At 36.5% G+C, this 15,114-nt stretch overlaps 1 protein-coding gene across 1 annotated transcript in view; it reads right to left on the reverse strand.

The window, feature by feature from the left end:
• Positions 1 to 15,114, reverse strand: part of NKCC (sodium potassium chloride cotransporter) — a 35,118-nt gene that overhangs the window by 6,064 nt on the left and 13,940 nt on the right. The window contains exons 4-11 of the mRNA XM_076123416.1: positions 13,118 to 13,195; positions 12,477 to 12,657; positions 9,726 to 9,985; positions 5,931 to 6,039; positions 5,131 to 5,270; positions 841 to 1,065; positions 495 to 726; positions 264 to 385 (exon numbers count right to left, since the gene is read on the reverse strand). Coding sequence (XP_075979531.1) covers positions 264 to 385; positions 495 to 726; positions 841 to 1,065; positions 5,131 to 5,270; positions 5,931 to 6,039; positions 9,726 to 9,985; positions 12,477 to 12,657; positions 13,118 to 13,195 — 1,347 coding nt within the window. The remainder of the gene's footprint in view (positions 1 to 263; positions 386 to 494; positions 727 to 840; positions 1,066 to 5,130; positions 5,271 to 5,930; positions 6,040 to 9,725; positions 9,986 to 12,476; positions 12,658 to 13,117; positions 13,196 to 15,114) is intronic.

A 15,114-nucleotide genomic window follows, 5' to 3' on the forward strand; every position in this document is an offset into this window, starting at 1 on the left:
AACATTATCAGATTCTGTTGGGAGTAAATAACTTTGAGGAAAACGAACGACTTTATTTGAGGAAGTATTACATTTTGCCGTATTGCGACCTTTAGAGAGCCTTAACCTTCAAATTTAGGACGTCTCCCGATATACGTATAACTTTATATCAAGTAAACGGAAATATTTACGAACATTTGATAGTGATCTTTATCACAACAGTACCAAAATCTAGTTTGGAATATTTAAATTTTGTACATTTAAACAAAAATAAAATCACTTACCCGGAATGTAGGGCGCCATCCCAGTGGACGGACAAGTGCGGCGTGGAATGTACAGAAGTTAATGAGAGCGTACGACGCCAGGTAAAAGTTGGAAATCAGCGGCGCTATTGTGTTCAGATCCGCTGTGAAACAAATAAAATTTGATTATTATCAACTTTTATAAATGTTAATTGCAAAAAGGCACATTAACACAATAACTATAACAATGGTGCAAATATTCGCAATACTAACCTATGAGCAGGAATATCAAAGAGACGAAGAAAGTAAGGACGTATCCTCGGTAAGGCTCGCCGTGCTTGCCGTACGGCTTGGAGAAGAAGATGAGTCCGGGATATATGCGGTCCACGCCGAGCGCCTGAATCAGACGTGGCACTGACAGCAAGTTCGTTAGGGCAGTCGACAGCGTCGCCGCCCAACAACCACCGTAGATGAAGGGTCCCCAAGCTGACATCAGTTGCATCACCTGAATAAACGGTGAATTTAGAAATCATTGCCACTAATTCGAAAGGACTTAATTCCCAATAGAAGTAATATGTAATTTTGGGTTCACAGAATTAAGTTTTGATTTTCAACTTACGGAATAGCTGTTGTGCAGGCCATATTGGCATGTGTTGTTTGCTACACAACTTGTGGCCGCGATGCTGTAATCGGTGACGGTGCCATTAATGATGACCAGATCAGCGATATTACCGCTCGCATCACGGAGAGCACCACCGCCAGCGAAGAACACCATGAGAGCGTAGCTCACCATCGATATAAGCAGAGCCAGTAACGTTCCTTTAGGAATTGCTGACGCAGGGTCCTTGAAGAAGGAAAGAAAAGTGAGTATTCAATATAAAAAGTAGTACGCAATGGGGAAAATACCAAAGAATATCAATTACATGTCACCACGACTTTCAGTTCTTTAACACGCGATGACAACAATTGATCAATTAATTTTCTCCCAGAATCCAATATAGATTTTATTGCATCCACAGATTGTTTAATGTTTCGCGAGAATAGTGGTGACTCATAGGGAACACAACTTCAATTGATTTTAATGAATGAACGAGTGGCAGTTGTGCCTCGTATCAAAATACCAAAAACTTACAGGGGTTAAACAATTTGACACCCCATTGTGCTCGTTTTATTCGATTTGCTACACGCGAAATATATGCAAATAAGATTGTTGCGTGCTACATTGTCTCTTGATATGATTCGATTTATTTTGACACTGAGTGCACAATCGGTAGTTGCACTATTGTCTTTCTATATTGAACCTGGGCAATTTGATCAACTCAATCTTGTTACGTCTGTATTTATTTTCATTTATATTGAGGCAGTCGCAAGCTTATTTATTACCATATTAAAAACATCAAAAAATCTAGTATTGACGCAAATTCTTTATGTAAACAGCTCTATACATAGTTAAATTAAACCGTCAGTCAAGTGCAAGCTTTGAAGTCGGAACTATAAATCAATATGTATATTGTTTTACTGCAAAGCTATGATGTCGAGATCGATAACTAGTGCATGTGGACATACAATGGAAAATACCAAACGTATTTCAGAGAAAGGTCAAAGGACTATTTTTTTCTTAACCCTCTTATTCACAAACACACTATAAACCTATTTTAGTTAAAATAAAACCGCAAACAAAGCTGGATGAAGCTTGTGTCAACTGTCAACATGACGCACAACAGCAAAAAAGCATGGGCGTTAGTCAGAAGACTAACGGACGATCCCCCCGCCGCAACAAACATTGGTTGCGTTACAGCCAACCAAATTGCTCATCAGCTCCTTATTAACGGTAAACCTCCAGGCCGTCTACCCCGCTGTGAAAAACGTACCAATCCCCAACATACTTCTAACACACTATCCAAACCATTAACCTTGGATGAAATGGTTGAGTGTATGCGATCCCTTAAAGATGGTAAAGCTGCTGGGGCCGACGACATTACCTCCGAACAACTTAAACACCTGGGACCTGAAGCGCTATCATGGCTTTTGGACCTATTTAACTGCTGTCTGACCACATGTAGAATACCTAAAATATGGAGAAAGTCAAAAGTTATAGCAATTCTAAAACCCGGTAAATGCCCCACTGAAACAAAAAGCTACCGCCCTATATCCTTACTCTGCCATACCTTTAAACTTTTTGAAAGACTCTTGCTAAACCGCCTAACACCAATAATAGAACCTAAAATAATTCCAGAACAGGCCGGTTTCAGACCCGGAAAATCCTGTACTAATCAGACCCTGAAACTAACGCAGCTCATTGAGGATGGCTACGAATGCCATAGCATTACAGGTGTCGTATTTGTTGACCTGTCAGCAGCATACGATACTGTCAATATCAAACGCCTACTGGCTAAAGTCGAGGACTTGACTAACGACAATGGCTTCGTAGATATCCTCAGGGAGATGCTCAGTAACCGTCGCTTCCAGGTTAATTTTAACCAAAGCACAAGCAGGTGGCGAAACCAGAAAAATGGCCTTCCGCAGGGCAGTGTATTGGCCCCAACACTATTCAACATCTACACGAACGACCAGCCAATACTAAGGAACACTAATCACTTTCTTTACGCTGACGACCTCGCATTAGCTGCCCAGACACGTACCTTTGCGGAAGCTGAGACCATACTCCAGGAAGCCTTGGAGGCACTCGACCAATACTATGACAAGAATTCACTGAGACCCAATCCGTCAAAAACACAGTCTTGTGCCTTCCATCTCCGAAATCATCAAGCCAACCGCCCACTTAAACTTGCTTGGCGAGGCGTGCCAATAGAACACTGCCCTTATCCGCGATACCTTGGAATAAAATTGGACAGATCACTGTCATATAGGGCACATTGCAGCAGTGTCAAACAAAAAGTGAATACAAGAAACAACATACTCCGCCGGCTTACATCCACCGCATGGGGAGCAGCCCCGCAAGTTCTACGTTCGACAGGGCTTGCACTATCCTTCTCAGCAGGCGAATACGCCTGCTCAGTGTGGCACCGATCTGCCCACTCTAAAGAAGTCGATACTGCGTTGAACGAGACCTGCCGCATAATTACGGGTTGTCTTAAGCCAACCCCGTTAAACAAAATATACCCACTGGCGGGTATAGCTCCACCTCGCGTTAGACGGGAGGTTGCCTGTGCGGTGGAAAAATCAATGCAGGAAAGTGACCTACGCCATCCGCTTCATAATCATATTATGCCCGAAGTACGTCTCAAGAGCCGGAAAAGTTTTTTACGTTTCACCGAACCTATCAACTCCCACCCAAGGGAAGCGCGGTTGAGGCTCTGGCGCGAAGGGCATACACCTCCATCTGATTTCATCCAGCCAGCGGAGCACCTTCCACCTGGACACGACCGGCAATGGGCTGTCTGGAAGTCCCTCAACCGGTTGCGAACCGAGACGGGCCGCTGTCGAGACACAATGTGTAAATGGGGTTTGGCTAGTCGAAGCAGCTGTGACTGCGGTGCCCCATCACAAACCATGGCACATTTGATCCAGTGCCCTCTGTGTCCCACAACCTGCACAACCGAAGACCTTAACTTGGCGACGGATAATGCAATTGAAGTCGCCAAGTTCTGGTCAACAACTGTATAGGTACATTATGTATATAAATAAATGTACTATTGTATTTATGCATTATGGTGAGTCGTTGACACGACAGAAGAAGAAGTTAAAATATTACAATAATATAGGTATTATGTTTTCTCTTTTTCATTTCGCTAACGAGTGAAAGAAACAAAACTCTATATTAGCCTTTCATAACTTCATATATTTTTATGAATAAGAGCGTTAGAATATAATACAATAGTTATTTTGGACAATAGCCAGTATTCATATCGATTTATAATACCATTTTCCTGTGACGTATTGTTGGCGTGACGTCAGTCTCAGTGACGTCATCAGTACACAAATGCGCTGTCATGGAGTGGGCAAACACGCGGTGGGTCGTGCCTACCTCTATCAACAACAGGATTGATTGCCCCTGACACGTGTAAAACTTCAAAGTATTAGCTAATTCTATCGCCAATATGCCGAAATAAACAATGGAAGCGGTGAAAATTGCTTTTCTAAGTTATTTATTTGTACTTCCCGGTTATTTCGGTAGAATATTTATCGCATTCTTAAAGCGTAGGTATCTATAATATCAACAAACTGCAAATTTCATCTTCTTTTGTTGAAAGGTTGACATTGTACCTACTATAATAAAATCCTGTATTTATAAAATAGACAAACCGTAATATCTGTCTCTAATGAATTGTATTACAAAGCAATAATTAGTTATTGTAGTTTGTCTTTGTCACGCACTGTCGTTTTAATCGAAATCAATTAAAATAATAATCATGTAATTTAGAGCTAACAAAGGTTTTTTGTAAACATAAAATTATTACGTAATATACATATACTATTCTAAACACTTGGATATGTTTTTTATTACTGAAAATAGCTATTAGGCAGTAGAACAAGCTGTATGAACATTTTCTTTCGCACGATACACGCGAAACTTACTGTCGATGTATTGAGCATATCTATAAGTATCTATATCGCTCGTAACGATTCGTTCTAAGGAAAGTAGAGCAGTTTGAGGAAACTACCACACCCACCATTTAATTAGACCATTTTGACGTCAACCTCCATACACATACATAACTAGAGAACGGCTGGTTTCTTCATCAAAAGTAACGGCCAAAGTATTGGGGTAAACTAAAAATTACAGTCAAGTTGGTTGCTTTACGAAGTCACAAATAGTTTTATGAAGAAACACAATGTCCAGTAAAAGTTCATGACTTCAGCGATTACTTTAGATGTGTATGAAGAAACTAGCCGTAAGACAGCAAGACTGAGTATCTGAAGAACTTGTAAAAATAATGTTTCGTACCTTCAAATCTCCCGAAATGTTAGCTCCAGCCTGAATGCCAGTGACCGATGGGAAGAATATAGCGAACACACTGAAGAAGTCTTGGTTTAGACCTTCGCTAAACCGGAAATCTGGATTGAAGTTTGAAGTTAACGTTCCCACTGAAATGATAATAAACATGTGTATAATTAATGTAAACAACGTATAAAGGTAGGATCACTGGGATATTAATCGTTTTGTGTAAAATCGTGATAAAAAAATGCATGTCTGAGAATTCTTTATCACAGTTCTTAAAGTAATGCAAAGTCCGTATACCGGCGCTTCGCCAGCGTGGTGGAATCAGGACCTAATTCTATACAGCAATGGGTTTCGTTTATTATTATAATAGCTCCTCTAAAAACGAATGTACAGGGTATATTTATTTATTTAAAAACTTAACATACAACGCTTTAAAAGTGGACTTAATGTCAGGACCATTCTCTGCTAATCTGCCGGTCAGTGTATCCCAACTGATAGAGGTTGTGAGAGGGCAAGATCAAACTCTCCATAGCTTTTTCTTTACTGCCCTTGATGAATGTCACAGGTCAATAGCTCGAAAGTCATGAAGCCCCTGCTGTTTATATTAATTGAATGGCTAGCTGTCCATTTAACGACAGGCTTTAAGAACAATTTCATCTTATTCAATTTTTGTCCTCTGAATACCCACTAGTTACGTTACATAAGGGGGTATGCAAAGACCAAAGAACGTAATTTAACACTATCCTTGCAAATTTCCCTTGCGGCATTCACATCCATACATCTTGTTATACATTAGTACTTACTACTTATGCCGACGAAACCTTCAGCTACTTCTTTGGGCCCACTTGGTCCCATAAATGTCCCGACAACAAAGTCCACCATAGCTCCCACGATGATCGCTACTAGGAAATTCTGCGAACAATATATATAGCTATAGTTGTGGTTAAATGTATATGTGTAAACGCAGCTTTACTAAAACAGAATATATTCTTGTAAATCATTAAATTCGTATAGATAAACTTATAATATAATGTTTGTTATTAAAATCCCAACTGTGTTTATAATATAGTAATGCTATAGGTATGCGTATCGCATAAAAAATCGTTTCTACAACAAACTATCGTTTAATCTTATAATACAGTACAGATTACTCGTTTATTGGGTTCATATTTAACATCTAAAGAGAGACTGAATCGAAAATTATGCTAAGTAATAAATAAAGCTATATAATATTCTTTTTATGATAATAAATCTTTTTTTTAACATAATCCAGAGTCCTATTTCAATTCGTTCCCTCTGATGTTTCACAGATCTAAGCAATTGATACTTTACTCCTGTATTTTTAGAAAAATACGATGTGTAATTTAAATCATAACTCTATGAACGTTCGCGTATTTCCATTAATCCCAATAACATTATTAAACCTTCGAACAAACAGTATCATTCATTGAATTTCTTGAATAAACACCATCAAAAGCGAATCGTTTTAAGAAACGCAATATTTATATCCATTGCTTCCTGGTAATACCGATAGCTCGTCAATATTGTAGTATATCTATATATCTACAATGACGTGGCCTACAAAATCACAAATGATTTTCAATCGTTAATGAAAATCTCTGTAGAAACTTTTGGAAGGTATCGTTTTTCGCCATCTAGGTGTGTCGGTTTGGACGTCAGTCAACCAAACTTGACCATTTCAAAAAAAAACTATTGTAATAAAAGAATAAACTACTCATTAAAATTAATTCTAAAATTTGAGAGCGCATTTGATCGTTTGTGGTACACCAGTTATTAGGTAATGCGTATCGTTTACGACCTACTGAGGCCACGTCGACTTCGGCTATTTTTGACCTGAACTTTGGAATGAAGAGTGGCTATTACTCTGAAGAATCACTTTTGTTTGTAACCGCAAATGGATTAGGGGAAAAGACAAACAAATAATTCCTAGATTACATATCGACTTAGTAGCATGTAAAAAGGACAGTTGATTTTTGAAAAATATAAGGTGGGTAAACTGGGAAAAGGTTCGTAAAAAAAGGAATGTCGTAATTAACTTTATAAGTACGTACGACACACCTTTATAGGATTTTAATTGATAGTTTATGGTTTTCTGTTGTCGATGATTATTTAGCCGCAAAATTCACAAAGATACTCATAAATTACTTTAATGTAAGTGTGGCTGAAAATGTTTACATCCTCATATAAACACTCGTGTTTTATGAGGTATTATCCTCTTTCTTGGCTCGCTTCTCTATTGCCTACTACATGGTAATACAAATCTAATTTAGTTTCCAGCTGATTTAGGAGTAAAGAGAAAATAAACTGCGAAGCAACTGGCTTCTTGCATGCCGGCAGAACGTAAAGTTTGACAAAGGGAACTGTTTGTTTTGTACGAGTAGGCTAGGGACCTGTCTGCAAATAATGCTAATGTGCCAACTGTTGACCCACAATCCAACACAAACACGCTTTGTACTACTGATTCGACTACATTTGTAAATCGCTTGTAAGGGCACAAACGTGTTATTAATCTCATTGTATGTGTCTAAATAGAACGAGTAATCAAACAAAAAGCGTACGCACGTCCAACAGGAGGTGATTAACGAGTTTCAACGATAATTTGCGGAGAACACCATTATTGCTGAAGCTTTTACGATGGAAATTAACGCAATTAACTTAATCTAGATATGGCGTCGCATGTTCCCATCAAATGTGTTAAGGTATAAAAATGTTGAATAGAATAAAGAGTTTATATTGTATTGTGTGTGGAAAATTTGCTCGCTGCCAACTAAGCGTAGGACACAAATGATGACAGTAACATGACGAGCAAAGGAAATGCATGTGCAGTCTTTATATTCAGATGTACGATTCTATGTTTGTTAATTTTATTGTTACGTTATACCTAGTAACACTTTTGTACATTTTAAACACATAAATATTCTGGGGAGCGAATTACGTTTTTTATCAGCATCCTCCTCTACGTGGATGATTATAAAAATCATACCAATTTAATTTAAAAAAAATCGTAAAAATGTATTTATAACACACGTTGTTTAAGTATTTAAGTATCTACAGTATTTATTTCTATTTAATTAATAAATAATCTCTATTTATTAATAGCTAATCAGCAAAAGTAATTAGGGTCCTAAAATACATATAATAGAACGATTTAAATGCAAAAATTACAGAAATTATAGCCAAGATGTAATTAAGTATTATCCGTTTGACGCACTTGGTAGATAAACCGCAAACTGGTGTATTATAACTTCCTAGTCTTTAAATCAAAGGCTTATCTATTTTCCATTTACATCACTCATGAATTACTATCATGAACAGACTGAAATAAAAGGAAACATTTTCTCTAGTCGGCAGCATATTTTTTCTATTCCATTTAGTAAATAACCCATAAATATACTAAAACATGGAGAGCAACTAGAGCAAGATTATAAAACACTTAATTCATTTCAATGTTTATTTACTGCTTTACTATACCGGTCCATATATTTCGGCAATAATGCTTGAACGCTTCAAGAAATACGGCATGAAAATGTTTATTTATAGAAACCTAGGTATAGGAAGTTACAGTGTCCTTTTACAATGTAATGGAATAACCACTGTAGCTCCCACATTTCATCCAATTTTCCCGAGAGGTCGCGCTAAATGAATACTGTATTGATTGGTGTAGTGAGTTGAAGGACGGCTTGTTTGCCACCGCCATCAGGTCAATTGAACAGAGCGCCGATCTCCGACCGTTTGACGACAGATCGGATGATGTTTCATCCCATCCGAATTGTTTAGGATTACTAAAGTTATCTTGAAACAATTCCTAACAACCTAGAATTATTTTTTGTTAATAACCTATATCTGTCCCACTGCAGAGCAAGGGTCTCCTCCTAAACGAGGGGGAGGGAACCATATTCATTGAATATTTTTTTATGTTTTAGAAGTTATGACTTCATTACTAAAAGTCTGTCTGTTGTTTTGCATAATGAGAGTACCTAGGCAACTATTATATTATCAAACTTGCAGTTTGGGTAGATGTCTTTGAAAGTGAGAACAGTCTAAATAATTTTATCACCTGATGGATTCGTGATAGCATCTCCTAAAATAGCTTTCTAGATCAAACGTGATCTGTTTGGCCCTATTCGTCGATCTGACTCACAATATCGACCTAATAATAAAAGTAACTCAATACTTTAGCAATGAATCATGAAATATGTGTTGAAAATCCCAAATTTTGTTTACTCTTGTCGAAATAACCATTCAATACGATAATAGTGATGTAATGCAACAAAAACCTACATTTTTCAAGCTAAAGAACAGTTGTTCACGAGTGTTTTTGTAGATAATAATAAGTTTATTGCTAAGAATTAAATAAATCCAGTTAATTCTCCTCTAAAACTTTGTATCAACCACGTTGTAATTTTTTTTTTTCGAAGTTTGAATAGAGTGTTGTGTTTTCCTACCAGCTCTTCAGATTCAGCAATTGTAAAGACATACGACCTAAATGAATAAATGACTTAATTTTGATTGCCATTTAGTTATAATTTTCGTGTCGAGCTATCACTGCCAAAAAAGTAGAAAAAAAAGGTACATACCTGTGCCTTGCTCTCCCAGTCCATCCCAACAGCACAGATAATACACATGATGATTAGCGCCACAGTTCCTATGATCCTCGTGTCATGAGGTCCATTGTCTATGATAGACACGTTATTAGTCTTCAGCAGGTCATTCATGGAGTCGCAGAACCCTATAGTGTTCATACTAGCGGCTACAGCATTCGCGAACGCAAAGATGATTCCCACGGAAGCGCCGAATTCCGGTCCCAATGATCTCGATATTATGTAGTAGATACCTCCTGTAAAATTATCGATGTTTAGCGCCAGGTTCACGGCTTATGTATAAGTGTCAGATAACTTATCTGCTAGATAAAGTAACAGTAATCTCTGAAATGAACTGTCTTAAGCCCATTTGATAGGCTAACCCCCGGTTTTTGAGGTACATTTAGCGGTAGGTTATCTAATCAATAGCGTTAAAATTAAAACTCATATAAAATAGGCTATTGAATAGATAAACTACCGCTAAATGTATTCAGAAAGCGGGGGTAAGTGATACTTAGAAGCGGTGAAACCTGGGCCTAATGGAATAAAATTATCAAAGCTATCAATGAAATATAAGAAAAATGTCGAAGAACTTTTATGCCAGTAAGGCGGGTAGCATTAACGTATTTCATTAACATTGGCTTTACATTAAAAAAAAAATACTTGGGGACTAAAAAAAATTATGATTGTAAAAAAGGGAGTTTTCACACGAATATACACAATATTCTTTCCTTGAACAAAGATAAAATAAATAATTTTTAACAGTAGTCATTATCTCGCGTGTTTCCTGCTAGTGACAGATTATTATGGCCAGCTATTATTTATTTGCAAGTCTAACCACCCGTAATTATTTCAATTAAAATGACACATCACAATGTCTGAAAACATGATATCATGAAAACTTGAAGAACATATACCGATGTAATAAAAGAATCATTAATTTAATTCATACATGAATAGCAATAGATTGTTTGTGCCTACCCAGCTTCAGTGAGAAACAGGACTATCGAATTATGTCTCACTTCCATACATAGGGGTAGACAGAGACCAAAGAATGCCACTTGGTATGATCCTTACAAACTTCCCTTGCCTCACTCACATCCATACATCTTGTCATACAGGACCGCCGGTTAATACTACGCATATCATTTAGATTACATACAAACTCTTAAGGACTTTATATTCATAACAAAATGTTTTAGCAGAAAATTAAGATATTATAAAGTTTTTGGGTTACAACGCCCGTCCTCGTTGCAGCCGTCCAGGGTAAGCCCTAGGTTAAAAAAAACCATAACTGCCCAGGGTCTCATGTATGACGTATGGACCGTAGATGGACCATAGTCTAAGTAATTTAATAATATATCCCAACGTGACTATTGTTCCACCTCACAGAATGCACATGGCTACTATTATTATGTGCTACTGGTTTCTCGGAATTTTTAATCGCGTCGCAAGAAAATAATATACGTAGGTAATTTATTACAGTTAATTGACCTTTGCCACATGTCCCACTATCCATTAATCGAAAGGAAATTACTGTAACGAGAACTATATTTAATAAGTGCATTTATCTAACGTGTGATTAGTTAGTTAAACATTCATTATGATACGGCACATTGTTTCTAATTGCGTGCTTCACCTGCAAGAATCCTTTAATCTTGACTTGGACAATAATTTCTTTGCAACTTTGGCAATAAATTCTACGGTGTTAAAATGCAGTCGGTTCATTTGCCAATATATTAAAAGTACCTGCCGTCGCGACTTGGTTAAGGCCGAATATTAATTCAATCAAGTCAGTGAGGTGAACAACATTAAGAAAAGGGGAATCCCAAAAACCTGTGCGCTGTTGACTCAAACGATTTATGCTGAGTGTTACTGAATACTAAGAAATTCTTACAAATGTATAAGAAATTCCCAATTACACCTTGTTAAAAAAGTTATAAGGGTCAATAATCGTATTTGTCGAAAAGAAAAATGGTGACTAGACTGTTAGAGGAGGATATTTTACAATGAGCCGAGAGAAAATAAAAAGACTACATAGTTGCATTAACCAGTATTCTCCGGTTTATGACTCATTTAATTTCACATAGTAATAATATGTAACCTCAGTACCTACGTCATTTCCGATATATGATCTTAACATGTATGATTGCCAGTGATGTCCTATGATTGCAATTGGAATCAACATTTTATAGGCATAGTGAGTAGATATTGCCAATTGAACGTAATCAATATTGATCATATTTGAATTCCGAGTGGTCTAAGAATAGACGACTTCATCACGATCAATTTAGTATTTATATGTTGCCTACCAATCATGTCCATTAGCCATCGGACCACTTTATTAGGACTTAAGAAAAATACGATTCAATTTTGGGTATAGCGCAGTGGTTATGGTTTCTCGCTGCTATCAGTGCTCAATGTATTGTGGGTTTGAATTTTGGGAAGTATATTCTTTACCTAATATTAATTTTATGTTAGTTACCCTTAACACCCCATGACATAACGCAAAATTCTAGTACGAGACTTAAAAAAATTATGTAAGTACATATATGACTTAAAAAAATATTTTTCATAATTGCACATGTTAGATACTTAAGCCAATTTTTTACAGACATAATTTGATGGTAGATGGTGTAAATATCTTAATTTTAATTAAGATTTCGTTTAAGAAAAGAAAATTGAAAGGTTTTGTATTCTATGGATAGCTAAAATAGTTATAAAACGTTCATAAAAAATACAACAAACCTCCTTTGACTTCTCCATTGGTGCATATAGCGCTCATAGAAAGCGTGGTGATGACGCACACTATGGCCGATATCGCGATGATGATGAGCGAGAGTCCTATGCCAGCCTGCGACACTACCCACGAGATACGCAGGAACAGCATCACACCCCAGATGTTTAGCAGACATGGTATCAGCACACCCTTAAAAAATATTTAGGTTTAACACCGAACTCTTTCGTTCAAATAGTTCGCTTTTTCATAGGTGTGTTATTTTTTCTCAGGTGAATAAAGAAATGACCATTTTAAAAATGTAGATATAAAAAAATGAGTCGATATTTTTCTGGTCCAAAAATTAAGACTACTCCCAAAAATTTTACGAATGTTATATTTAACAAAGCATTGTTTCAGAAACGATTTCCCATAATTTCCAGAAATAAGAAATTTTTTATGTTTCAAACCGTCTCTTGGATTCTTAGAAAGCTATTTTTAAATAAGTATTTAAAAAGATTGGACAAGCCGCCCTTTAACGACTTGCTGATCCTCATAATGATTTGGTTCTTTCTTCAAATTGTATTGGCAATTGATTAAAGTTTGACAATTGTCATTCGAAATTGTTGGACTAAATTATTTGATCTTAAATCAATCAGGAATCATTGCTTACCTGAATCCATCCTAACTTGATACCGACAGCGGGAGTAGGTGACTTCGTATCTCTAGTCGTATGTTGTTCTTTCTCGTCCTAAACATAAAGGAAACATTATCATTTGTGTCGTGTGACTCCCAACAAAAGACAAACATGTGGATCTAATCAATTCAGTATTCAAACATGAGTTTATTATCTTCTATGGCAAATGTGATGCTAATGATAATCATGAGAGTGTGTCTGTTTGAATGACGGGTGACAGTGTTTGTACTGTTTGTAGTCAGTGATGGACACCGGGTGTCTTCCATCAGTTGTTCTGTGTTGATTCATGGCATAAATAACGCTCGTTTATTGTTACCAGACATCTAATCAATATATTGTTTGTTTCTATGGTTGTGGAAATGTCACTGTGTTTGTGTGTGCTATATATCCGAATTTGAAAAAACAGTACTCTACGTCTATTCCTAAATTAATTTGGGTGGGTAATAAAGAAATTTAAAGGAACGTTATGTATGATTTTAAAGTTACTTTAGCATATTTTAAGTTAATTTATGCCATTTTGACGCAGTTTCCACGTGAGATTTGATCTATCCTTCAAATCTCGATTATTTGCGAATTTTATTTTTGGCAACTACGAAGTTCTCATATCGCTGGAAAAAACTAGAATTGTTAATTATTATGACGTACAAAAGAAGATTAATGAAAACCTTAAAATATTAAAATGACTTCTAAAAAAAGATAATAAGTAAAAGGATAGGCAAGTCTTGTAAGTCTCCACGCTGATAAATCTTTCTATTTCAGTAATGGAGAACTACCTAACTTAAAAACACGTGTACATTCTGAAGCACTTGTAACATGAAATCAAGCACTGATAATGTTAGTCGGGTCAATCTCGCTTGATCCGGATCGAGCCGAATCATTCCACCCTCAAGCAAACGCATTTCCTGTACCATAAGTACCTTATAGATAAAACATGGTCTTATCTATGTTTTAAGCTTGCAATATATTCCTAGTATAGATATTATTATATTTCGCAATCAAATAATTATAACGATGAAATTACAAGCCTATAACACTTTTAAACTTTATTACCGTACAGATACTTAATATAGTGCCTATGGGTTGCAAATATACACCTAAAAACGTCGATTCCATTGTATAATTGTCAAAACATTGTCGTACTCGTATTTTATACTCTTAAAGTAACATTTACGGCACTTCAATAAGGATTCCTAAAAAGCTTGGTTCCTGAAAATGCCGCCCAGTCTAATCCATTACGAAGTTTCCATGCCGCCATTTTGCACGACACATGAACTAACAAATGCGAAAATGAAACATAACAAAAAGAGATGAAATTAATAAGCTATGTCGCCGCTTTCAATAAGCGGTGTAAATTATTATGTCTATCTGCGACTTTTACTTAATAACGGGAGCAAGCACAAACCTGCTAATGCACTAAGATTAGCAAGTTTATTATAAATTCATAAATATTTATCTATTTGTATTTCATATAGAAAACCCGTTCGCTAACGTGTACTCAAAGTGACAAGATAAATAAATATAATAGAGATTTAAATACATAAGCAAACAGCCTTTATGTGCGCTGCCAATTACAATAAAATGGTTTGATATTGAAGCCACGCACTGAACAAACGAATGTATTATCCCGTATTGACTTGCTACATCCTATCCTTAAGCTGTGCATATCTAAACTAATATATATTACTAGCTGACCCGCGCAACTTCGCTTGCGTTAGGTACATAAGAGAGAATGGGTCAAAACTTTCCCCGTTTTTGTAACATTTTTCATTGCTACTCTGCTCCTTTTGGTCGTAGCGTGATGATATATAGCCTATAGCCTTCCTCAATAAATGGGCTATCTAACACTGAAAGATTTTTTCAAATCGGACCAGTAGTTCCTGAGATTAGCGCGTTCAAACAAACAAACTCTTCAGCTTTATAATATTAGTATTAGTATAGATAAAGCTGAAAAGTTTTTTTGTTTGTTTGAACGC

Source organism: Anticarsia gemmatalis, chromosome 15, assembly GCF_050436995.1.
Source record: "Anticarsia gemmatalis isolate Benzon Research Colony breed Stoneville strain chromosome 15, ilAntGemm2 primary, whole genome shotgun sequence".
In the NCBI taxonomy this organism is placed as follows: Eukaryota; Metazoa; Arthropoda; class Insecta; order Lepidoptera; family Erebidae; genus Anticarsia; species Anticarsia gemmatalis.